At 48.6% G+C, this 24,286-nt stretch overlaps 1 protein-coding gene across 3 annotated transcripts in view; it reads right to left on the bottom strand.

Moving 5' to 3' along the window:
• EHMT2 (euchromatic histone lysine methyltransferase 2) overlaps window positions 1-14,810 on the bottom strand; it is a 45,718-nt gene extending 30,908 nt beyond the window's left edge. For 2 of the 3 annotated variants that reach the window (XM_079958337.1, XM_079958338.1), the window contains exons 1-8: window positions 14,717-14,810; window positions 12,685-12,733; window positions 10,924-11,163; window positions 9,775-10,067; window positions 6,799-6,871; window positions 5,845-5,945; window positions 4,897-5,040; window positions 1,608-1,760 (exon numbers count right to left, since the gene is read on the bottom strand). In XM_079958337.1, coding sequence (XP_079814463.1) covers window positions 1,608-1,760; window positions 4,897-5,040; window positions 5,845-5,945; window positions 6,799-6,871; window positions 9,775-10,067; window positions 10,924-11,163; window positions 12,685-12,733; window positions 14,717-14,746 — 1,083 coding nt within the window. In that variant the 5' untranslated portion in view covers window positions 14,747-14,810. The remainder of the gene's footprint in view (window positions 1-1,607; window positions 1,761-4,896; window positions 5,041-5,844; window positions 5,946-6,798; window positions 6,872-9,774; window positions 10,068-10,923; window positions 11,164-12,684; window positions 12,734-14,716) is intronic. The other variant, XM_079958339.1, reaches the window with a different exon arrangement.
• Between the last annotated feature and the right edge of the window lie 9,476 nt (window positions 14,811-24,286).

The following is a 24,286-nucleotide window of genomic DNA, read 5'->3' as shown; positions in this document are numbered from 1 at the left end:
TCCCAGAACCAGAAGAGGTATGAAGAGGGAGGAGCAGAGACAGGTGTGCAACGGAGTCTCAGATTACTTGGGAAGGACCCAGGGAAGGAGGGGACTTAGGCAGCGGTGGGAAGGCAAGGACCTTCAGTCCCCACAACTGCCTCACAGGGCATAGCTGTCAACTTTTCCCTTTTCTTGCAAGGAATCCTATTCGGAATAAGGGAATTTCCCTTAAAAAAAGGGAAAACGTTGACAGCTATGCCACGGGGCAAGACCTACCGAGAAGAGTTGCTATGTTCATTAGGCCTGGCACCCTTGAGCTGACCTTGTTTCTTCTAATAAAGAGTTACTGTATTCTTCGCTCTATAGGACGCACTGGACCATAGGAGGGGGAGAACAGGGGGGGAAAAATTCGCCCTCTCTCTGCTCAGCGCCCCTTCAGCAAAGCAGCAGGAGAATCGGAGCCCCTTCCATTTCTCCTCCCGCTTGGCTGAAGGGGCGCTGCGCAGCTCTCCCTCTCTGCTGAAGTCAGGAGAGTCTTGTTCTTCCGGCTTCAGCGAAAGGAACCCAAAGCCTTTGGAGCGCAGCGCGAGGTCCCACTGCGCTCCAGAGTCTTCAGGCGGCTATCCCTGAAGCCTGGAGAGCGAGAGGGATCAGTGCACACCGACCCCTCTCGCACTCCAGGCTTCAGTGAAAGCAACGCAAAGCACTTCGGAGGCTTGGCGTTGCTATCACTGAAGCCAAGGAGCCTGCATTCGCTCCATAGGACGCACACACATTTCCCCTTACTTTTTGGAGGGGGAAAAGTGTGTCCTATAGAGCGAAAAATAGGGTAACTTCATTTACACCCTGTGATTTATTGCTGGCTGGCTCCTGACAACTCTGATACCACTTTAAACAGCCGTGGCTTCTCCCAAGGGAATCCTGGGAACTGCAGTTTGTTAAGGGTGCTGAGAGTTGTTAGGAAACCTATCCGCTATTCCCTTGTCCCAGAGAAGGTTAACAATCAATCAGGCTTGCATACAGCAAGCCGACTGTATGTCTACTCAGGGTTTAAGCTCCCACAGAGTTCCGTGGGACTTACTCACAGGTACGCACAAGATTGTAACTGGAAAGGGAGCAAAGAATGTGAATGCAGAAAAACAAATTATAGAGGAAAGGGAAGAAAAATGGGGGGGGAGGGCAAGAAGAGGTTAAAAACAAAAATGAATGGAATGAAATGTATAGTGTGAGGGGTGACAACAAGGAGGGAATTAAAATTTAGAATGCAATGAAAGACAACTAAAGGCAGCCCTGTTTAGGGAAGCTTTTAATGTTTAATAGGTTATTGTATTTTAGTGTTTTGTTGGAAGCTGCCCAGAGTGGCTGGGGGGACCCAGCCAGATGGGCGGGGTATAAATAATAAATTATGATGATGATGATGATGAAAGAGAAAACAAGTTTTCCCTGCCCTTCAGCTGCCCAGAAGTTGTTGGACTACAACTCCCTTGATCCTTGACCATTAGCTCCCCTGGCCGGGGCTGATGGGAGTTGTAGTCCAAAACATCTGGAGGACACCTGGTTGAGGAAGTTTGGTTAAAAGGAGAAAGAGAGAATTTGAAAACATGGCAAGGCAAGCCTCAACCTACCCTATCAGAGAGGTTACCCGACTCTTCGTCTTCATCTTCTTCCTCGTCATCATCTTCATCGTCCTCTTCCTCCTCCTCCTCTTCTTCCTCCTCTTCCTCTTCCTCCTCTTCTTCCTCCTCACTCATATGCTCTCCAGCAACATCTGCATCAGACTGTCAGGCAAAAAGGGGGGGGTGCGACAACGTGAATTAAGAAATCCGTGCTTTGACTCTGAACAGGAGAAGGCTACAACAGTCAAGAGGGAGAAGGGCACATGTCAATTACTGTGGAAACAACTACAGGACGGGCTCACACAGCCCTAATGGTCCTTTGCTACCTAGGAAAACCAGCGGTCAGTTTCTCAGGGCAAATACAGTGGTACCTCGCAAGACGAATGCCTCGCAAGACGAAAAACGCACAAGACGAAAGAGTTTTCCGTTTTTTGAGTCATTCCGCAAGACAAATTTCCCTATGGGCTTGCTTCGCAAGACGGAACGTCTTGCGAGTTCTTGCGAGTTTGTTTCCTTTTTCTTAAAGCCGCTAAGCCGTTAATAGCCGCTAAGCCGCTAATAGCTGCTAAGCCGTTAATAGCTGCTAAGCCACTAATAGCTGTGCTTCGCAAGACGAAAAAACCGCAAGACAAAGAGACTCGCGGAATGGATTAATTTCGTCTTGCGAGGCACAACTGTATTCTGAACATTTGGGTGTCTTATGTGTATCCAGAAGGGGGATCCTTTTTCTGTGAAGCCACAGGTATCTATACCTCAGGCAATCCAGACTTGGGATGAGGAACATTTTTCCACCAGAGGGCCAAATTCCCTTGCAGGCAAATTTCTGAAGGCCGCCTGACCACAGGCATAAGCGATCAGAGCAACAGATGCAACTCTTATACAAGGGTTTCCCAAACTTGGGTCTCCAGCTGTTTTTGGACTACAATTTTTTGGTTTTGGGCCTTCTGGAGGTTCCCTCACTGCAAGAAGTGAGGTTACAGGGAACCAGGCAGAGGGCCTTCTCGGTAGTGGCGCCCTCCCTTCAGATGTCAAGGAAATAAACAACTACAGTGGTACCTCGGGTTAAGTACTTAATTCGTTCTGGAAGTCCGTACTTAACCTGAAACTGTTCTTAACCTGAGGTACCACTTTAGCTAATGGGGCCTCCTGCTGCTGCCGCTCCACCGGAGCACGATTTCTGTTCTCATCGTGAAGCAAAGTTCTTAACCCGAGGTACTATTTCTGGGTTAGCCGAGTCTGTAACCTGAAGCGTATGTAACCTGAAACGTATGTAACCCAAGGTACCACTGTATCTGACTTTTATAAGACATCTGAAGGCAGCCCTGTTTAGGGAAGTTTTTAATGTTTGATGTTTTATTGTGTTTTTAATATTCTGTTGGAAGCCGCCCAGAGTGGCCCAGCCAGATTGGCGGGGTATAAGTAATAAATTTACTATTATTATTATTATTATTATTGTTGTTGTTGTTGTTGTTGTTACAATGCTACCTCGGGTTACATATGCTTCAGGCTACATACTCCGCTAACCCAGAAATAGTACCTCGGGTTAAGAACTTCACCTCAGGATGAGAACAGAAATGTGCGGCGGAGGCAGGAGGCCGCATTAGCTAAAGTGGTGCTTCAGACTAAAGACTATTTGCACAAATATTGTAAAATGTTTGAATGTTAAAAAGATGTTGGATATAAAGACAATATGGCATTAGTGACATAGTCAAAAGGAGTATGCAAAAAAGTGTGAAAAAGAAAGAGGGAAAAGACCAGAGTAATGTTATGTCAAATGTATATTAAGTGGTATAAGGGACTAAGTTATAAAGATTAGGTAAAAAATGATGTGGAAAGAGAAGAAAAACTGGAGACCTAATAGGTTGAAACATATAATTATAAAGGAGGTTTGAAAGAGGGTCAGAATTTGCTGAACTTGATTGTGTAAAGGGGAACACAAAAAAGGGAGATGTGAGGAAGTCAAGAAAGAGGGTTATAGAACTATGAAGTTAAAAATTGGATTTCTTCTTTGTTTCTTTTAAATGTTTTTATTGTTTTCTTTCTTTTTCTTTTTTGATATATCTGTTTTTGTTGTATGTCTGTCTTACTTATGTTTCTGTTTTGTAAAATCTCAATAAATATCTATTAAAAAAAAAAAATAAAGTGGTGCTTCAGGTTAAGAACAGTTTCAGGTTAAGAACGGACCTCTGGAACGAATTAAATATTTAACCCGAGGTACCACTGTATTATGGGACGCAGGTGGCGCTGTGGGTTAAAGCCTCAGCGCCTAGGACTTGCCGATCGAAAGGTCGGCGGTTCGAATCCCTGTGACGGGGTGCGCTCCCGCTGCTCGGTCCCAGCGCCTGCCAACCTAGCAGTTCGAAAGCACCTCCGGGTGCAAGTAGATAAATAGGGACCGCTTACCAGCGGGAAGGTAAACGGCGTTTCCGTGTGCGACTCTGGCTCTGGCCAGAGCAGCGATGTCACGCTGGCCACGTGACCCGGAAGTGTCTCCGGACAGCGCTGGCCCCTGGCCTCTTAAGTGAGATGGGCGCACAACCCCAGAGTCTGTCAAGACTGGCCCGTATGGGCAGGGGTACCTTTACCTTTACCTTTTTACCACTGTATTACAATTCTCTATGTCTCTGACCACTGATCCTGCTAGCTAGGGATGATGGGAGTTGTGCTCCAAAAACAGCGGGAAACCCAAGTTTGGGAAATCCTTCCTTATACAATAGGATACAGTCAAGCCACACAAAAGGCAGAGGCGTCTATAGTCACGCACCTGCATCTCTCAGGTATTAAGGCCTGCAGCTGAGCGGAAGAGCATCTGCTTTGCATGCAGAAGGTCGCAGGCTCGATCCCCACCATCTCCCTGCCTGAAATCTCAGAAAGCTGCTGCCAGCCAATGTAGGCAACACTGAGCTAAATGGGCTTCCTACGCCCTTATCTCTCCATTCAGATAAGCCAGAGTTCAAGGGCACATTCCAGCAAGGCAAACGTGCTCAAAAATAAGAAGCACAAAGCGGCGCTCATCTTGCTTTCAGGCCAAGAGAGCCACCATTTGTCCACAGACAGCTTTTAGGGTCATGTGGCCAGCCGTTTACCTTCCCGCAGCAGCGGTACCTATTTATCTACTTGCACTGGTGTGCTTTCGAACTGCTAGGTTGGCAGGAGCTGGGACAGAGCAACGGGAGCTCACGCTGTCACGCAGATTCGAACCGCCGACCTTCCGATCGGCAAGCCCAAGAGGTTCAGTGGTTTAAACCACAGCGCCACCCGCCCTGCGAGAGACAAGCCCCAGCTTGCTTGGCGTTACCTTGCTGTCGGAATCAGCATGGCCGTCGACAGAGTAGCTGTCGTAGAAGAGGCTGAAGTCATCCCCCACCTCGGTCTCCCATTCCTGACTCCTCTCTTCCTGCGAGGCAGTGGCTGGAGCTGTCATCTCTTCCGTCACAGTGATCTGGGAAGGAAGAAATAAATGTTTATGCGCTGGTGCTAATAGTTAGTCACTCGTTAACCGTAGTGCTCAGAGCACCTTATGCACGGCAAAAGCTCAGGAATACCAAATAAAAGCAACAGTTTAAAAGATACCGCGGGTTACAAATCAGCAAGTTAAAAATGGCAGCGTAAAACAATGCCAAACTAAAAGGCCAGGACAAATTATAGAGGCCCTCCCCTACGAGCCCTTAGGCACCAAAAATAAAAAATCTCCAAACAAAACACAGACAATGGCCAGAAAAACCTTTCAGGAAGGGAATTCCAAAGACTGGTTTCACATCTGTAATATATATTTAAAGCACGATTGTGCCATTTTAAACAGTCATGGCTTCCCCACAAAAATCATGAGAACTGTAGTTTGTTAAGGGTGCTGAGACTTCTTAGGGCGCTCTCTACTCCCTTCACAGAGCTACGTTTCCCAGAGTTCCCTGGGAAGAGGGCTTGATTGCTAAACCACTCTGGGAGGGAACTGCAGGGTCTTCTCAGTGTGGGCCTCTGGCTGAAAAAGTATCAAATCAATCGACTATGGGTGTGATCCTATGTACACAACAACTTGGGAGCAAGTCTCATTCAATTCAATGGGACTTTCGAGTAGTCATGCATAGGATTGCCCCACAGATCCATCACAAATGGTCAGATTGACCAGCTAAGATTTCTCTATTCTATTGATAGAGAGCTCTGATCAGAACCTGACACAATCTGAATGTTTGTTTTTTACAATGTATAAACCTTTGAAGAAAAGCAAAGAAGGGGAAAAGAGTCATACCTCAGTTGTGGCTCTGGGACTTGACCGCTGAAGAGAGAGGGGCATCCTCTTGTGCAGGGCATCAGCCATATAATCATATTTTCTACGCTTGCAAGGTTCCTCTTTGGAAGCAAAAGCAGAGGAAATGGAAATATAATTCTGACAGACTCCAGAAGTTTAGAATTACAATATCATCATCACCATTATTTAATATTAGTTCCTTTATCTTGCTCAGGGCGACGGAAAGTGCCTTATAACCCAAAACCCCCACACAGATTAAAGGTAAAGGGACCCCTGACCATTAGGCCCAGTCGTGACCGACTCTGGGGTTGCAGCGCTCATCTCGCTTTACTGGCCGAGGGAGCCGGCGTACAGCTTCCGGGTCATGTGGCCAGCATGACTAAGCCGCTTCTGGCAAACCAGAGCAGTGCACGGAAACGCCGTTTACCTTCCCGCCAGAGCGGTACCTATTTATCTACTTTCACTTTGAGGTGCTTTCAAACTGCTAGGTTGGCAGGAGCAGGGACCGAGCAATGGGAGCTCACCCCGTCGCGGGGATTCGAACCGCCGACCTTCCGATTGGCAAGTCCTAGGCTCTGTGGTTTAACCCACAGCACCACCTGCGTCCCTTCCCACATAGATTAAGGTTGTCATATTTCCAACAGTGAAAATCCGGACAAAAGTTGTTGAGCTGCCATACGTCCAGACGTTCCTGGACATATGGGAACCCTACACATAGAAACATTAAAACGACAAATACATTTCAATCATCCAAAGGCCTGGTTACAGAGGAAAGACCTGGCACCTAAAGCTATATAACAATGGCGCCAGACAAGCCTCCCTAGGAAGAGCATTCCACAAGCAGGGAGCCACCACAGAAAAGGCCCCTTCTTGTGTTGCCACCCTCCAGAACTTGCAGTCGAAAATATCTGGAGAGCACCAGATAAATGTTGATTGACCATTGTCAAGCCATACCTGGTTCTTCAATGCTCCTGAGGTCATCGGAGACTCGGAAATGGAGCATCTCAGAGACTCGCTTTTCAGGGACCTTTGGAAAGAAAAGTTACACCCAAGAATAGGTTTTTTAATCTTTCTGCATTCGGCAGCTTCACACAGGGTAGATTGGTATGTACTGAGCAATTGAAGAGAACAATGTTATTGGGTGGCCCAATGTAAATGTGACTTGAATGACACTGTGGGCTGTATTCAACTAACTTTTACTTTTTATAGACCATATAACCCTGTTCCTAAAGGATCTTCACTGAGTCCCAGTATGTTTCCGAGCACAATTCAAAGTGCTGGTCTGACCTTCAAAGCCCTAAACGGCCTCAGTCCAGTATACCTGAAGGAGTGTCTCCACCCCCATCTTTCAGCCTGGACACTGAGAACCAGCTCCAAGGGCCTTCTGGCGGTTCCCTCACTGCGAGAAGCGAGGTTACAGGGAACCAGGCAGGGGGCCTTCTCGGTAGTGGCACCCTCCCTGTGGAACACCCTCCCTTCAGATGTCAAGGAAATAAATTTTAATGTCTGAAATCTTATTGTGTTTTACTTTGTTGGGAGCTGCCCGGATTGGCTGAGGTAACCCAATCACATGGGCAGCATATTAATGATGATGACAACGACGATAACATCCAGTAATTTCAGTAGGTCTGCTCTGAGTAAGAGTCACTTTAGTAAAAAAAAGTAAAGGTAAAGGACTCCCGGATGGTTAAGTCCAGTCAAAGGTGACTATGGACTTGCGGCGCTTATCTCGCTTTCAAGTCAAGGGAGCCGGCGTTTGTCCTCAGACAGCTTTCTGGGTCATGTGGCCAGCATGACTAAACCGCCTCTGACACAATGGGACACCGTGACAGAAACCAGAGCGCATGAAAACGCCATTTACCTTTCCACCATAGCGTGACCTATTTATCTACTTGTGCTGGTGCGCTTCTGAACTGCTAGGTTGGCAGGAGCTGGGACAGAAGCTCATTCCGTCGCGGGGATTCAAACCGCCGCCCAAGAGGCTCAGTGGTTTAGACCCAAGCGCCACCCGTGTCACTTTAGTACAACCCAATAATAACTTAATGTAGGACAACAGACCAAACACTATAGACTGTGTTCCATCATTAATAAGACACAGTACTTTTCCACTGCAAACATTTCAGCCCATCAGCTGCAAGTGACTTATGCTGTTGTCGGCAGTATATGCCTCTGAATGCCACCGACTGGGAATCACAAATGAGGAGAGCGCTGCTGTACCTGGTTGGCCGCAGTGAAGACTGGATGGGCCTTTGCCCCGGTCCAGCCGGGTTGCTCATATGTCAACAAAACAATATTTATTCTTATTTATTACATTTCTATACCACCTTTTTCTTCTAAGGTGCTCAAGGTGGTGTAGGTTGTTCTCCTGCCCATTTCACCCTCACAACAACCCTGTGAGGGAGGTTAGGCTAAGAGATGGCAACAGGCCCCAAGATCACCCAGCGAGCTTCATGGCTGAGCAGGGATTCAAACCCTTCTCTCCCAGTCTCTAGTCCAGCACTCTTAAGCACTGTGCATGTGGTCTTGTGAATCAGCCCTCAAGCTGGACCAACATTTGTATCACTCTTTATTATTAAAAGGTAAAGGTAAAGGTACCCCTGCCCGTACGGGCCAGTCATGTCCGACTCTAGGGTTGTGCGCTCATCTCACTTAAGAGGCTGGGAGCCAGCGCTGTCCAAAGACACTTCCGGGTCACGTGGCCAGCGTGACGAAGCTCCAGCTGGCAAGCCAGCACCAGCGCAGCACACGGAAACGCCGTTTACCTTCCCGCCGGAGTGGTACCTATTTATCTACTTGCACTTTGACGTGCTTTCAAACTGCTAGGTTAGCAGGAGTGGGGACCAAGCAGCGGGAGCTCACCCCGTCGCGGGGATTCGAACCGCCAACCTTCTGATTGGCAAGTCCTAGGCTCTGTGGTTTAACCCACAGCACCACCCACGTCCCTTGGAACCCGAGGTACCACTGTATAAAAACCAGAATAAGCCATAATCCTAAAAAACGCATCTCCAATACATGTAAACGGGGTATATTACCCCAGTCAAATTGGCGAAAATGTACAAAACAGGAAACAAAACTTGTTGGAAATGTAAAAATAAAGATGGGGACCTTTATCATATGTGGTATGCGAGAAAATGAAAAGATTTTGGAACCTGATATATGATGAATTAAAGAAACTTTTTAGATATACCTTCCAAAAAAACCCGGAGGCATTCCTTTTAGGGATAATAGCGGATGAAATAAAAAAAGAAGACCATAAGTTGGAAGTCATCAGAGATTCCAACAGTTATGGAATGGCAGGCAAAACTTTTTGAATATACTGAATTAGCAAAAATGACAAATAAAATTCGACACCAAAAAGGGTCAAAGTTCACAGAAGAATGGAGTAAATTTGTGACATATATAGAATTGAACTGTAGAAGTTTAAGAACTACAGCAGGACTAGGATAATTACTTGTGACGTGTGTAGAAAAGCAAAAGAAACTGTAAGAGGAGATGTATATTATGAAAACCGCAACTGGGATGGAAGGAAGTCGAGGCGCGATTTAGCGCAACGTGAATAAGTTGACATTAAGAATGAATGTAAAGATTGTTTTATTTTGTTTTTTGGAAAATGACAATAAAAGTATATATATATAAAAAAGGAAGGACAGATCCTGAAGCTGAGGCTCCAATACTTTGGCCACCTCATGAGAAGAGAAGACTCCTTGGAAAAGACCCTGATGTTGGGAAAGATGGAGGGCACAAGGAGAAGGGGACGAGAGAGGACGAGATGGTTGGACAGTGTTCTCGAAGCTACCAGCATGAGTTTGACCAAACTGCGGGAGGCAGTGGAAGACAGGAGTGCCTGGCGTGCTCTGGTCCAGGGGGTCACAAAGAGTCAGACATGACTAAACAACAACAACAAAGCAAGAAGGTAGCGGTGCTCCCTACCTGTCCACTGTTGGGTTTGGGCATGGTTTTCCGGGCCCGGTGAACCTTTGGCTTGGCCTCTTCCACGGTCGGGGCTGGAGGCTGAGCAGGGGCCGGTGTCGGGGCTGGGGCTGGGGCTTCTGCTGCGGGAGTCCCAGAATCCCCAGGAAGTCGCGACCCAGGCATACTCAGCAGACGCATGGCCAAACTTTGGATAGATGTTGGGGACTTGCTGGTTCCAGTGAGGGACATCTTTGCCCGGCTGGTCCCACCCGCTTTGCTAGGGGACGATGGGAAGGTCTTGGCGGCGTGTCCTGAAACGGAGGAAGAGAAGCGAGCGGCCTTTAACCGTTTTGCTTGGTTTTATTTATTTATCTATCAGATTTATATACGCTGCAAGGTCTCAGGGCAGTTCGCAAGACAAAAACACAAGACAAAAGCACAAACACACAGTCCAAACAGGGTCCCAACGAAAGAAAAACGGCTTATGAAGGTGATGGAATCTGCTGAGATGGCTAGACTATGAGAATTAAAAGAACAGAATGAAGAAAAGTTTCCCGAAGAACAGAAATATTTTGTAGAACATGTACGCAGGATTTGAAGTACGGCAGCAGATGAGAAGTGGTAGTTTAAATTTTTTTAATTAACGTATAAATGGGTAAAATAGAAGCAACATAGAAGCATTTTAAGGGAGGAAAAGAAAAACATGGAACGGTGGGCGGGAAGTCAACAGAGATGAATGTTCTGATGGTTGTTTAAAAGAATTTGAAAAATTTGGAAAGCTAATTTTAAATTTTGTTTTTTAAAAATATTTAAAACAGAGTGCCTGAGGCAACCCACTCAGATGGGTGGGGTACAAGCCGTGGTGTAGCGTGGGGGGTGCAGGGTGGGCCGGCTGCACCGGGCGCAACATCTGGGGGTTAGGGTTAGGGGGCGCAAATCCATGGGTTAGAGGGCGCAAAATACTTGCCTTGCCCCGGGTGCTGACAACCCACGCTACGCCACTGGGTACAAGTAATAAATAATAATAATAATAATAATTTATTATTTCTCAGAGCCCTTGGGGTTCTGAGGTCCTGAGCCATGCAAAAAGCTTTATGGGTCAAAACCAGCAGTTTAAATCCGGTCCTGCTGCCACACATCCCAGCTCCCTGCTTCCTTCCACCTCACCTGGCAGGCCTTTATTCCCCGGACTAGGGCTGGTGTTTGGGCCAGCAGAGACACCCCCCGATTCGGGCGACATCCTGCCCATTTCCTTACTGCTCCCGGTCATCTGCGCTCGTGCTCCCTCTTCACCATTCCTGCTGGAGCCCAGCGGGTTATCTCCCGCTCCCCCCAAGCTACTTTTGGGTTTCCGAGGAGACAAGGACCCCGAAGAGGGATCGGGGCCATCTCTGGACGACACCACGCCTGGAGCAGGAGACACACACATACACACACACGCTTAGCTGAGCAGCAAAGAAACTGCCTTGCATGCAGAAAGAGTCCTTGCTGCTGCCTGCCAGTGCAGACAATACTACATGCAGACAGTACTAGGTATAAGACAGCTCCATGCATTACAGTGGTACCTCGGGTTAAGTACTTAATTCATTCCGGAGGTCTGTACTTAACCTGAAACTGTTTTTAACCTGAAGCACCACTTTAGCTAATGGGGCCTCCTGCTGCCGCCATGCCACCAGAGCCCGATTTCTGTTCTTATCCTGAAGCAAAGTTCTTAACCTGAAGCACTATTTCTGGCTTATTGGAGTATGTAACCTGAAGCGTATGTAACCGGAGGTACCACTGTATTCCAATGCCCTACCACCATAGCTCAGTGGCAGAGCAGCCACACTGCATGCAGATCTTGTTATTTATCTACAGTGGTACCTTGGGTTAAGAACTTAATTCATTTTGGAGGTCCATTCTTAACCTGAAACTGTTCTTAACCTGAAACACCACTTTAGCTAATGGGGCCTCCTGCTGCTGCCGCGCTGTTGGAGCACGATTTCTGTTATCATCCTGAAGCAAAGTTCTTAACCTGAGGTAATATTTCTGGGTTAGCAGAGTCTGTAACCTGAAGCGTATGTAACCCGAGGTACCACTGTATTCCTAAAAAGTACTTGTCCACCGCATTTCGTTAAAATGTATCAGAGTGGCTGACAACCATGACAGGCACAACAAAACCACGTGGAAATTTAAAACCACAGATCTTCAGCTGACTGTTACAGAAGCTGCTCTCCTAGCTGTCCACAGAAGCTGGCAGCGTAGAAAATTTTTCAGCAAATGGATAAAGGTTAAAATAGGAGGAGACTGCTGGATTCCACCAGACCAGGCTGACGACGCTAACAGTTGCGTCAATGTCCAGTGAGCCTCGCAATTTCGAGGGGAGGCCGACCCTGCTCCTGAATATGATCTCGGTGATCCAGATGGGATCAGGGGGTCTCCAGGGTACCCTGGAGCAGTTCATAGCTTTGTAAATGAACACAAGGACCTTGATCCTGGCTCTGTACAGTGGTACCTCGGGTTAAGTACTTAATTCGTTCCGGAGGTCCATTCTTAACCTGAAACTGTTCTTAATCTGAAGCACCACTGTAGCTAATGGGGCCTCCTGTTGCTGCCGCCGCGCCACTGAAGCCCGATTTCTGTTCTCATCCTGAAGCAAAGTTCTTAACCTGAAGCACTATTTCTGGGTTAGCGGAGTCTGTAACCTGAAGCGTATGTAACCCGAGGTACCACTGTATTTAAGGTCCTGGGGGAAAGACCCCTGCCTTGAACAGCTGCCAGTCAGCGTATAGAAAATACGGAGCTATGTGGATCATACACAGTAGCTTCCTATGTCCCATGCTCTAGGATGGCTCTGGGGCCAGCAGGCTTCAAATGTGGGTGGGCTCTTAAGAAGAAAAGCAGGAAATCCCCACCCCCACCCCAAGGCCGGCCAGCACAAAAACCTACCTATTTCGTCCGGTCTCACTTCCACCAGCGACGCCGCCCCTGTCACAGCCTGGGAGGAGGGGGCGAAAGCAGAGATTAAAAACTCAGACTGAATTCCATTTTATTAGTAACCTCGAGAACTGTAGTTTGTTAAGAGCGCTGAGGGTTGTTAAGAGGCCCTTATTCTCCTCACAGAGCTACAAATCCCAGAGTTCTCTGGGAAAAGGGATTTGACTGTTAAAGCATGATGGATAGTATAATAAACAACCTAATAATAATAATAATGATACCTTTATTGTCAATGTACAACCTGCGTACCAATGAAATTAACCGAGCCTCCCTCCCCACCACACAAACACTCAATCTCGTGTGCTTGTCGCACAACACACCAACCCCGAAAGTCAGTTGCACTATACAGTGGTGCCCCGCAAGACGAATGCCTCGCAAGACGAAAAACTCGCTAGACGAAAGAGTTTTCCGTTTTTTGAGTCGTTCCGCAAGACGAATTTCCCTATGGGCTTGCTTCGCAAGACGAAACATCTTGCGAGTTCTTGCGAGTTTGTTTCCTTTTTCTTAAAGCCGCTAATAGCCGCTAAGCTGCTAAGAGCCGCTAAGCCGCTAATAGCCGTGCTTCGCAAGACGAAAAAACCGCAAGACGAAGAGACTCGCGGAACAGATTAATTTCGTCTTGCGAGGCACCACTGTATTATTTTCCATTCAGCAGCCTAACAGCCCACGGATAGAAATTATTTTTTAGCCTGTTAGTACGACTGATTATACTTCTATTATCTCCTGCCCGAGAGCAGAAGATTCTCGTCCCTGAGAATTGTTCTCGCTCTCCTAAGGCATCGATCCCTTGCGATGTCATCTAGCAGGCTCAGGGGACAGCCCATGATATCATGATAAGAACGTGCATTTGATTGTTTTAAACAAGGGTCCCTCCAGATTATGTACGGTTTATCTGTGCTCATGATGGTTATATGTGATCTCACTTTCAATACTGTTTGTGGCTGCAAAAGTTTCAAGGCAAAGAGTTTCTTTTCCCATCTGTGCATGTCCCACAGCTTCCTGCTGAAATCCTGTAACTTTGCATTCCGCAAATGTTTCGGAGTTGTTTAGCTTTTGTCCTTGTTTTGGTAGCAGTAAAGTTCACAGAGTGCCCTTCCAGGTGGCAACAATGATATAAGGGAAGCATTGCAGAGCGACTGATTAAATAAAACCATCTGTGTGGACAGTGCAGCGCAAATCCACACTGGATGTACTGTTACTATATACTGGGAAGAAAATTTCCAGTCTGGAGGTTCCCTCACTTTCTCATGAAATAGGATCTCTCTGCGAAATTAAGTCCCCAACAAAGAGAGAGAGGATTGAATCTATCCAAAGAGAGAGAGGATTGAATCTATCTAGTTAGAGGGTTGGGGGAGAGGGGGGCGTTTGGGGGAGGATAGTTGGGATCTGTTTGAAACAGGGGCTGAAAGCCACGAGTTGCAACGTGGGGTAGGTTGCAAATGCGGGCATAGGTCAGACGGGAAGGAAATAAGGGAGCATATGCCGAGAAGGGATGGCTCAGAAGTCAAAGAAGGACGAAAGCCCGTCCTTCCGCCCCCACCCCGACGGATCCCTACATTACTCTCCTCTCCCCCGCCCCGAAGTAATCCTTCCTCACCCTTTCCCTTCCTCGTTGCAAAAGAGAGACGGCGGCTGCTCCGAACCAGCGCGATCGCCCCCCACCTCCCCATTGCAAATCACGACCACTCCTCCCGGGATCGGATCGAGTGGGGGAAACGACGCCCCGGACCCGCCACGCCGCGCTCCGGATCAATGCAACATTTTTATTTTTTTTTATTTTTTTTGCTTTTTTGCATTTCCGAATGTGAAGGAAGCCCCTCCCAGTTTGCAATGGGGAGCCAAAAAAAAAAAAAAGGGAGGCCACGAGTGATGGGAGGCCGGTGGCAATCGGAAAACCTTCCGGCTCTCCTGATATTTAGAAATAAATATTTTTTGCAAAGAAGCCCCCCCCCCCGTCCCCCGTCCCGCCATCCGCGTCCCCAACCTGCGCGGGTCCCGCTCCCGCAGCCTCCATGGCCTCGCGCCGTAGCAGCAGCAGCAGCAGCAGGAGAGCCGGCCCCGCACTGACGTCACGGGCGCGGGGAGAGTGAAAGGGGAGGGGGAGGGAACCCCTTAAAGGGGCAGCGCCTTCTCTCGGCTCAGCCCAGACAAAGAGGGAAGGAGGGGGCGATGGCGCGCAGATGAACCCCCTGCCTCTCTCCTCTCCATAGCTGTCAACTTACAGATTGGAAAATAAGGGACCAGCAGCCTCGAAAAAAAGGGATCAGCAGCCAAAATAAGGGATTTTGGCTTAGTTTATGCAGAAATCCGGCACTGATGGAGCCATGCTGATTTTGCTGCCACTGACTGTGTTTTGCAGGGGGTTGGGCTAGATGATTTTAAGGGTCTACAACTCCCACCAAAGAAGAGGGGCAGACAAAACTGATGAATCTATTGCATTAATGCAGTATTGTGACAGTGGAGTGGTGCCTCAGTTTATTTAGACCTAACTAACTTGCCTTCAGGAGGCGGGTGGTGCTGTGGGTTCAGAGCTTGCTGATCAGAAGGTCAGTGGTTCGAATCCCTGCGACGGGGTGAGCTCCCGTTGCTCAGCCAACCTAGCAGTTCGAAAGCACATCAAAGTGCAAGTAGATAAATAGGTACTGCTCCAGTGGGAAGGTAAACGGCGTTTCCATGCGCTGATCTGGTTTGCCAGAAGTGGCTTAGTCATGCTGGCCACATGACCCGGAAGCTGTCTGCGGACAAACACCGGCTCCCTTGGCCATTAAAGCAAGATGAGCGCCACAATCCCAGAGTCATCCGCAACCATAGATGTCAACTTACAGAAAATAAGGGACCAGCAGCCTCCTCACGCTCTCTCTCTCGCGGCGGAGGACCCCGAGCCGCTGCTTCCCTCCCGAGCCAGGCGAACATGGAACCTGGGAAATTTAAGGGACATCATCAATAAGGGACAGCAGCGGGACATGGCGCTGGGATAAGGGAATTCCCCGCCAAATAAGGGACGGTTGACAGCTATGCTCCTCTCACAGGAGGGATCTGAGGGCTGTGGGCGCGGGGTTATTATTTAAAAATATTCCGAACCAGCCTTCATCATATTAGGCAAGGGATTCCCAAAGGTCATCTACTCCAACCCCCTGCAATGCAGGAATTTTATTTTATTTCCCCCCCCCAACGTGGGGCTCGAACCCACGCTGGCCGTGAGATTAAGAGTCTCTCCCACTACCGACATCAGGTGAAGCTGAATGTTGTAAGACGATTCAAGGCAGAGGAAGAGGAAGGACTTCTTCATGCAGCACATGGTGGATCTGTGGAACTCGCTGCCACAAGAGGCAATAAAACAGAATCAGCAGCAAGGGATTGCAGAAACCCACACTGGGGCCGTGCACTTATTAGGCTAACCCAAATGCTACTGTGCAATACTTGACAGCGCTTAGCTTGTGTGTGTTTTTCCAGTGGCTATTCTGTTGTTAGTATTGTTTTAGAAATTATAAACGCCGTACTGAGTTGTCAAGCATAGGACTTTGCTGTAATTGCGATGTTTGGCTTATTTTTCAATTGCTGCGTTGTTTGTGGTGTTATACAGATTGTAACGGGTGCAACTGATGATTTGTTCATTAATAATAATAATAATAATAAATTTTATTTATATCCCGCCCTCCCCAGCCGAAGCCGGGCTCAGGGCGGCTAACAACATTAAAACAGTATGACATTATAAAACATTATAAAAATGAATCAAAATCAAAATTGATGGCAACCATAAACTAAAGCTTTGTAAAGATTGCCAGAGGAGGGGGTCAGGCTGCGCCCTGACCAAATGCCAGGTGGAACAGCTCTGTCTTGCAGGCCCTGCGGAAAGATGTCAAGTCCTGCAGGGCCCTTGTCTCTTGTGACAGAGCGTTCCACCAGGTTGGAGCCGCAGCCGAAAAAGCCCTGGCTCTAGTTGAGGCCAGCCTAACCTCTCTGAGGCCTGGGACCCTCAAGGTGTTTTTATTTGAAGATCGTAAGTTCCTCTGTGGGGCATACCAGGAGAGGCGGTCCCGTAGGTACGAGGGCCCTAGGCCGTATAGGGCTTTGAAGGTTAAAACCAGCACCTTAAACCTGATCCTGTACTCCACCGGGAGCCAGTGCAGCTGGTATAGCACCGGATGAATGTGATCTCTAAGCGAAGACCCCGTAAGGAGTCTCGCTGCGGCATTCTGCACCCGCTGGAGTTTCTGGGTCAGTCTCAAGGGCAGCCCCACGTAGAGCGAGTTACAATAATCCAGTCTGGAGGTGACCGTCGTGTGGATCACAGTGGCTAGGTCAGGGCGAGAGAGGTAAGGAGCCAACTGCTTAGCTTGGCGGAGATGAAAAAATGCCGCCTTTGTTATAGCTGCAATCTGCGCCTCCATGGAGAGGGAGGTATCGAAGATTACACCCAAATTCTTAATGGACGGTGCTGGCACTAATTGCACCCCCGCAAGAGATGGGAGTTGCCCCCTCAGTCCCATGTCGTCCCGTCCCAGTCAGAGGACCTCTGTCTTCGAAGGATTTAACTTCAACCGGCTCCCACGTAACCATCCAGCCACAGCCTCCAAGCATCTGATCAGTGTGTCTGGGGCCGAGTCCGGGTGGCCGTCCATCAACAAATAGAGTTGGGTGTCATCAGCATACTGATGGCAGCCCAGCCCAAAACTCCGGACAAGCTGGGCGAGGGGGCGCATAAAGATGTTAAAAAGCATCGGGGAGAGTATTGCACCCTGAGGCACACCACACACCAAGGAGTGGCGGGATGACAATTCCCCCCCAAGCGCCACCCTCTGTCCCCGACCAGAGAGAAACGAGCGCAGCCATTGAAGGACTGTGCCCTGGATCCCCACGTCGGCAAGGCGGTGGTCTAGGAGTTCGTGATCGACCATGTCGAAGGCTGCTGACAGGTCTAGAAGAATCAGCAGCCCCGATCCGCGGGGATCATCTGTTAGGGCGACCAGAGCCGTCTCGGTGCCATGACCAGCGCGGAAGCCGGACTGGAATGGATCCAGAGCTGATGTTTCATCCAGAAACCTACTAAGCTGTTCAGCAACCGCTCTCTCAATCACCTTACCCAGGAATGGAAGATTCGAAACCGGGCGGTAATTGGATAGATCTAAGGGATCTAATGATGTTTTCTTTAAGAGCGGGCGCACCACTGCCTCCTTCAGTTCCCCTGGGAATGTCCCGGTGCCAAGGGACAGATTGATGATATCCCCCAGGGGGGCCCGCACCTCGTCTGGACACGCTCTAATCAGCCAGGACGGGCACGGGTCGAGAGGACAGGTGGTGGGCTTTCCAGCTCGGAGGAGTCTGTCTACATCAGCTGGGGATATCCAGTCAAAGTGGTCCAATACTGAACCCGAGGACAGTCGAGGGGCCTCCAGTTCCTTTATTGTATCCAAATTGGCAGGGAGGTCATGGCGGAGCAACAAGACCTCCGCAAAAAAGCTCGCAAATGCCTCACAGCTGTGTGTCAGATTGTTATTTAAATTTGGCTGTCCTTCGAGGGACGTTAAAGACCGAATTATACTAAATAATTGCGCCGGGCGAGAGCTAGCGGATGCAATGGAGGCCGAGAAGTAGGACTTTTTAGCGGCCTTCACTGCCATCTCGTAGGTTTTCATAAAAACCCTATAAGATGTTCTTGAAGCTCCGTCACAGGCACCCCGCCATACTCGCTCTAGCCGTCTGAGGTCCCGCTTCATTTTCCGGAGCTCCTCGGTAAACCAGGGAGCCCGGTTTCTGCGGGGTCGCAGAGGGCGCTTAGGTGTGATCTCATTGATGGCTGCCAGGAGCTGGGTATTCCAGGCCTCAATAAGCTCAGTCAATGAGTCGCCAGGGGGAGCAAGGTCCCGCAAGGCTTGACGGAATCTATCAGGGTCCATCAGCCTCTGCGGGTGAGCCCAAATTGGCTCGCCACCCAAGCAGGGTGGGGGTGGAACGTCAATCCTGGCTTTCAGAGCATAGTGATCAGACCATGGCACCTTCATCGAAGGAAACATGATCACATCTATACCGACGCCAAAGATCAAATCCAGCGTGTGGCCTGCTTGATGTGTGGGGCCCGAAACAAACTGGGAGAGCCCTAGTGTCGCCATGGAAGACACCAGGTCCAGAGCCTGTGAGGAGGGAGTGGCATCAGCATGGATGTTGAAGTCCCCCAATACCAATAGGTTAGGGAACTCCAAGGCCCAGCCGGCCACCGCCTCCAATAGGCCTGACAGGGTGGCTGCTGGTGCGCTAGGTGGCCGGTACACCAGCCAGACAGCCAAGCTCACCTCGGAGCCCCACACTAGGCCAACACATTCAATGCCGGGGATCGATGGCGATGGTAGAGCCCTGAAAGAACAATCTTCCCGGATTAATAACACCACCCCTCCCCCCCGGCCCACAGTCCGCGACTGGTGAAGGACGGAGAAACCCGGGGGCGCCATCTCTCGTAAGGTAACAGTATCCCCTTCGCGCACCCAGGTCTCAGTCACACATGCCAGGTCAACCCCCTGCGAGGTGAAGAAATCTCGCAGGGTGGCGGTTTTGTTGCCTATAGACCTGGCATTGCACAACACCAGTGACGGAGGTGAGTAATCCTTGCTCACCCTACCCAAGTCTCTCGGGATGGGGCGCAGATTGGAAGGGGTACGAGCATATCCGTATCTCGATCCCCTTCGCCTATGACATCTGCCCCCACCGCCATACCTCCCTCGCCCCTCCACAGTAGGAATCCCAAGCCTCATACTCGCCTCCATTTACAGAATATAAAAGCAAACAAACAAAAAACAATTACACGAAAACAAAACCAATCCCCACCCCACTCCCCAACCACCCCACCCCAACCCAAAATAAATCAAAACAAAATAAAAGTACATGGATAAAAACCACCGCTTATGGTGGTACAACAAAGCAAAAAAATAAAAACAGTTTAAAACATATAAGAACACTTCAAACAACCGCTGCAGCAGCACCAGTGTCCCCGAAGCTGCGGCGGTGGTGAGCGTGGGCCCCGCCCCCTGGCCTGATGGAGAGTGGGCCCTCCCCACAAACGCACGGCAAAGCGGCAGCAGTGTGGTACGCTGGTTTGACATCAACTGATAGGAAGTGCCTACAGAGGGTGGTAAATACAGCACAAGATATTATGGGCTGTCCCGTGAATCCGCTGGATGACATCGAGGGCCGCAGGAGAGTGAGGAAAATTCTCAGGGATGATTCACACCCTGGCCGGCACTTTCTTGATCTCCTGCCCTTGGGCAGAAGATATAGAACAGGGGTCAGCAAACTTTTTCAGCAGGGGGCCGGCCCACTGTCCCTCAGACCTTGTGGGGGGCCGGACTATATTTTGAAGAAAAATAATGGACAAATTCCTATGCCCCACAAATAACCCAGAGATGCTTTTTAAATAAAAGCACACATTCTAGTCATGTAAAAACACCAGGCAGGACCCACAAACAACCCAGAGATGCATTTTGAATAAAAGGACGCATTCTACTCATGTAAAAACACGCTGATTCCCGGACCGCCCGCGGGCTGGATTTAGAAGGCGATTGGGCCGGATTCAGCCCCCAGGCCTTAGTTTGCCTACCCATGATATAGAAGCATGATTAGTTGCACCAACAGGGTAAAGAACAGCTTCTATCCGTGGGCTGTTAGGCTGCTGAATGAAAATATAACAACAGGGCAGCTGACTTTTGGGTTTGGTGTGTGTGTGTCAGTAAACGAGGGGAATTAAGACTAAGAGAGTTGGGGGGGTGCTCGTGTAATTTCACTGTATACAAGTTGTACAAATGACAATAAAGTATTTCAACTCGATTTCAATTACAATTTTACATGATTACAGTGGTGCCCCGCAAGACGAATGCCTCGCAAGACAAAAAACCCGCTAGACGAAAGGGTTTTCCGTTTTTCGAGGCGCTTCGCAGGACGAATTTCCTATGGGCTTGCTTCCCTCCCCCCCCCTTTTTCTAAGCCGCTAAGCCGCTAATAGCTGCTAATAGCGCTAATCCGCTAAGCTGCTAATAGGGATGCTTCGCAAGACGAAAAAACCGCTAGATGAAGAGACTCGCGGAATGGATTATTTATGTCTTGCGAGGCACCAGTGTATGTTGTGTTTGTGACGGTCTATTATGTTTTATCATGTGGCTGTTATTTATTGTTTGTAAGATGCTTTGGGATTCAACTGAAATGCAATAAATCAAACCAAATCCTCATCTGGGTACATAGTGAACAACGGCGGTGGGTTTGCAGATTGTTGGTTGATGTCTAACACTGCAATCAAGCCTACTGAATTCAATGGGATCTACTCCTAGGTCAGTGGGATTAGGATCTGCATTCATTTTATATCAGCATAGGAACATAAAAGGAGCCTGCTGTATTAGGCCAATGGATCCGTTCAGCATCCTGTGAGAAACCTGTGGAACAATGAGGTGGGTTTCAGTTCTAATTTCAGCGACGGACAGCCCTTCAGATATTATTCCATTTATATCCTCAGGGTGGCATACTGGGTTCTCAACAACCCTGAGAGGTGGGTCAAGAGTGAGACAGCAAGTGACATGCAGTAGACACACCATACGGATTCTCCTCGTCCTAATTTGTTTAGGGTTTCATAAGCCATCGTCGGTGCCATGAATTTGGCTCTACTCGCCTCATGCATTTAAAACACTATCATGCCTCTTTCAACAGTCATGAAGAACCCTGGGAACTGCAGTTTAAGGGGGCTGGGAGTTGTAGCTCTGTGAGGTCAACACACCTAACAAGCTTTAAAGACTTGACGTTTTCATCCCCCCAAAAGTTTTTGAGTTTCAATTGAAATGAGGCTGTGTTTTAATGTTGTATTTCAATCTTCTTTTTAAGTTGCATTTTAATCAATTTGTTTTTATATCGGGTGTTAGCCGCCCTGAGCCCGGTCTTGGCTGGGGAGGGCGGGGTATGAATAAAATTTATTATTGTTATTTATTATTAAATGTATGGTGTGTGTGCAACCCAAATCATAGATTCATAGGAAGGGACCCAGGGGTCATCTAGTCCAACCCCCTGAAATGCAGGAATCTGAACTCAAAGCATCCATGACAAGCGCCCATCCAACCTCTGCTTCAAAACCTCCAAGGAAAGAGAGTCCACAATCTCCCAAGGGAGTCCATCTCACGGAAAGTTATTCTTGACGTTTCTTGTAACTTCAGGTCTTTCCCTCCACAGCAGGAGAAAACAAGCTTGTTCCCTCTTCCACATGACAGCCCTTGAGATATTTGAAGATGTCTTATCATATCTCCCCTCAGTCTCCTCTTTTCCAGGCAAAACATACCCAGCTCCTTCAACCATTCCTCACAAGGCCCTTGACCATCTTGGTTACCCTCCTCTGCACATGTTTCAGCTTGTCGACATCCTTCCTAAATTTGGGTGCCCAGAACTGGACACAGTGTTCTAGGTGTGGTCTAACCAAGGCAGAATATTAATGGTACTATTACTTCTCTTCAGCTTGGCACTGCACTTCTGTCGATACAGCATTAGCTCTCTCTTTTATTATTATTTTTGCTGCCGCATATTGTTAGCCTGTGCAGTTCTCTCAAGACCAGAGCGATAACACTGCATTATCAGCTAGCATTTTGCGCTAGCTGGAAGCTTTCAAACCATTCTCAAGGACAACCGCACATAAAAGTACGTTCTAGTAATCTAGTCAGGAGATTACCAGGGCATGATAGGCTGCCTTTGTTAGGTCTGCCTTACGTCCGGATTTTCCAGAATTGACGTCTGGGATGAATTTTGTGAAAGGCAGCGCTTCGTCTTGAATCTTAGGCAACTGAAAAACTGTGGGTTTTGGCTTAACAACTTGGTGTGTGTGTGGGGGGGGTGTTTCCTAAAAAAAGCTCAACAAGTGTCCTGACTTTTTGAAATATGGCAACCCTAGAGGAATGACTTTATCTGGTGAACCAGCTATAGCTATGAAAAAGACACTCCTCGATGCTGAAGTTGCTTGTGCCGCAACTTTCAGACTACACACCTTTACTTTCTAGCGGAGGGCTAGCCCCCCATCAGGAACTGGGTGCCCAACTCCTGACTCTTAAGAATCACCAGTGAGGAGCGCCTCCATTTTGAAGGATTCAGTTATGGCCTACTGAATGTCACCCAGCCATCAGCGCATTCAAGTACTGGTCTATGTTTTGTCAAAGCCTTGCTTGATTTCAGCAATACGGAGACATAAGGGGCTGGCGTTATCCACAGGCTGGTGGCATCCAGCTCCAAAACCTCTGATGACCTCGCCACACAGCTTCATGCAGATATTCAACAGCATGAGGGGCAAGATGGATGCTGGGTGAACCCCACAACTCAAGCACCATGGAGCTGAGCTGGCAGTAGCCCCCCTACCCATGCCAGCCATACCCATGCCCTACCCATGCCAGCTTCTCATACTGGTCCTGCAGGTAATGGCGACACACCATATTTTTCGCTCTATAAGACGCACCAGACCACAAGACGCACCTAGTTTTGGGAGGAGGAAAACAAGAAAAAAAATATTCTGAATCTCAGAAGCCAGAACAGCAAGAGGGATCGCTGCGCAGTGAAAGCAGCAATCCCTCTTGCTGTTCTGGCTTCAGGGATAGCTGCGCAGCCTGCATTCACTCCATAAGACGCACACACATTTCCCCTTACTTTTTAGGTGGGAAAAAGTGAGTCTTATAGAGCAAAAGTATCGGAAGCCACAGAGAGATCAAGCACCAGTCCCTTTTGCAATACAAATCATCTGTCAGAGTGGCCGAGTTTATTTCAATTCCAATCTATGGTAGTAACCAAACTGAAATGGACCGAGATTATCTATTTCCTCAAAGATTGTCTGAAGTTAAACAGCCACCACCTTCTCAGGAACCATGCCTACGGAGGGGATATTTGCACCCAGGAGGTAGTTGTCATTTTCTTCTGGGCCCAGGTGGGTTTTTAAAGTGTTGCCTCACTGCTGCCTCTTTACCGGCTGATAAAAGAGAAAGCCGCCCCCCCCCCCCCATTCAGGCCCTGCTTATAAGCTTTCTACAGGAATTTGGCAGGGATAAATAGACCTTGTTATACAGTCGTACCCTGGATCCCAAAAGCCTTGCGGGTCAAATGTTTTGGCTCCTGAACGCTGCGAACCCAGAAGTGTTCCGGTTTGCAAACATTCTTTGGGGAACCCGAACGTCCGACACGGCTTCCGCAGATTCCCATTGGCTGCAGGAGCTTCCTGCAGCCGATCGGAAGCCGCAGCTTGGTTTCTGAATGTTTTGGAAGTCAAACACACTTCCGGAACCAATTCCTTCCGTACTTCCAAGGTACGACTGTACCTCACAGAATTGTAGAGTTGAAAGGGAATCCAGCCCCGCTTTTCTTCACATCTTTCCCAAGTCCCTCCTCCCTGATGCATAGGTAAAAGGTAAAGGTACCCCTGCCCGTACGGGCCAGTCTTGACAGACTCTAGGGTTGTGCGCCCATCTCACTTAAGAGGCCAGGGGTCAGCGCTGTCCGGAGACACTTCCGGGTCACGTGGCCAGCGTGACATCGCTGCTCTGGCGAGCCAGAGCCGCAC

The sequence above is a fragment of the Podarcis cretensis genome, assembly GCF_951804945.1.
Source record: "Podarcis cretensis genome assembly, chromosome: 2".
In the NCBI taxonomy this organism is placed as follows: Eukaryota; Metazoa; Chordata; class Lepidosauria; order Squamata; family Lacertidae; genus Podarcis; species Podarcis cretensis.
This window is presented reverse-complemented; position numbering and strand designations above follow the sequence as displayed.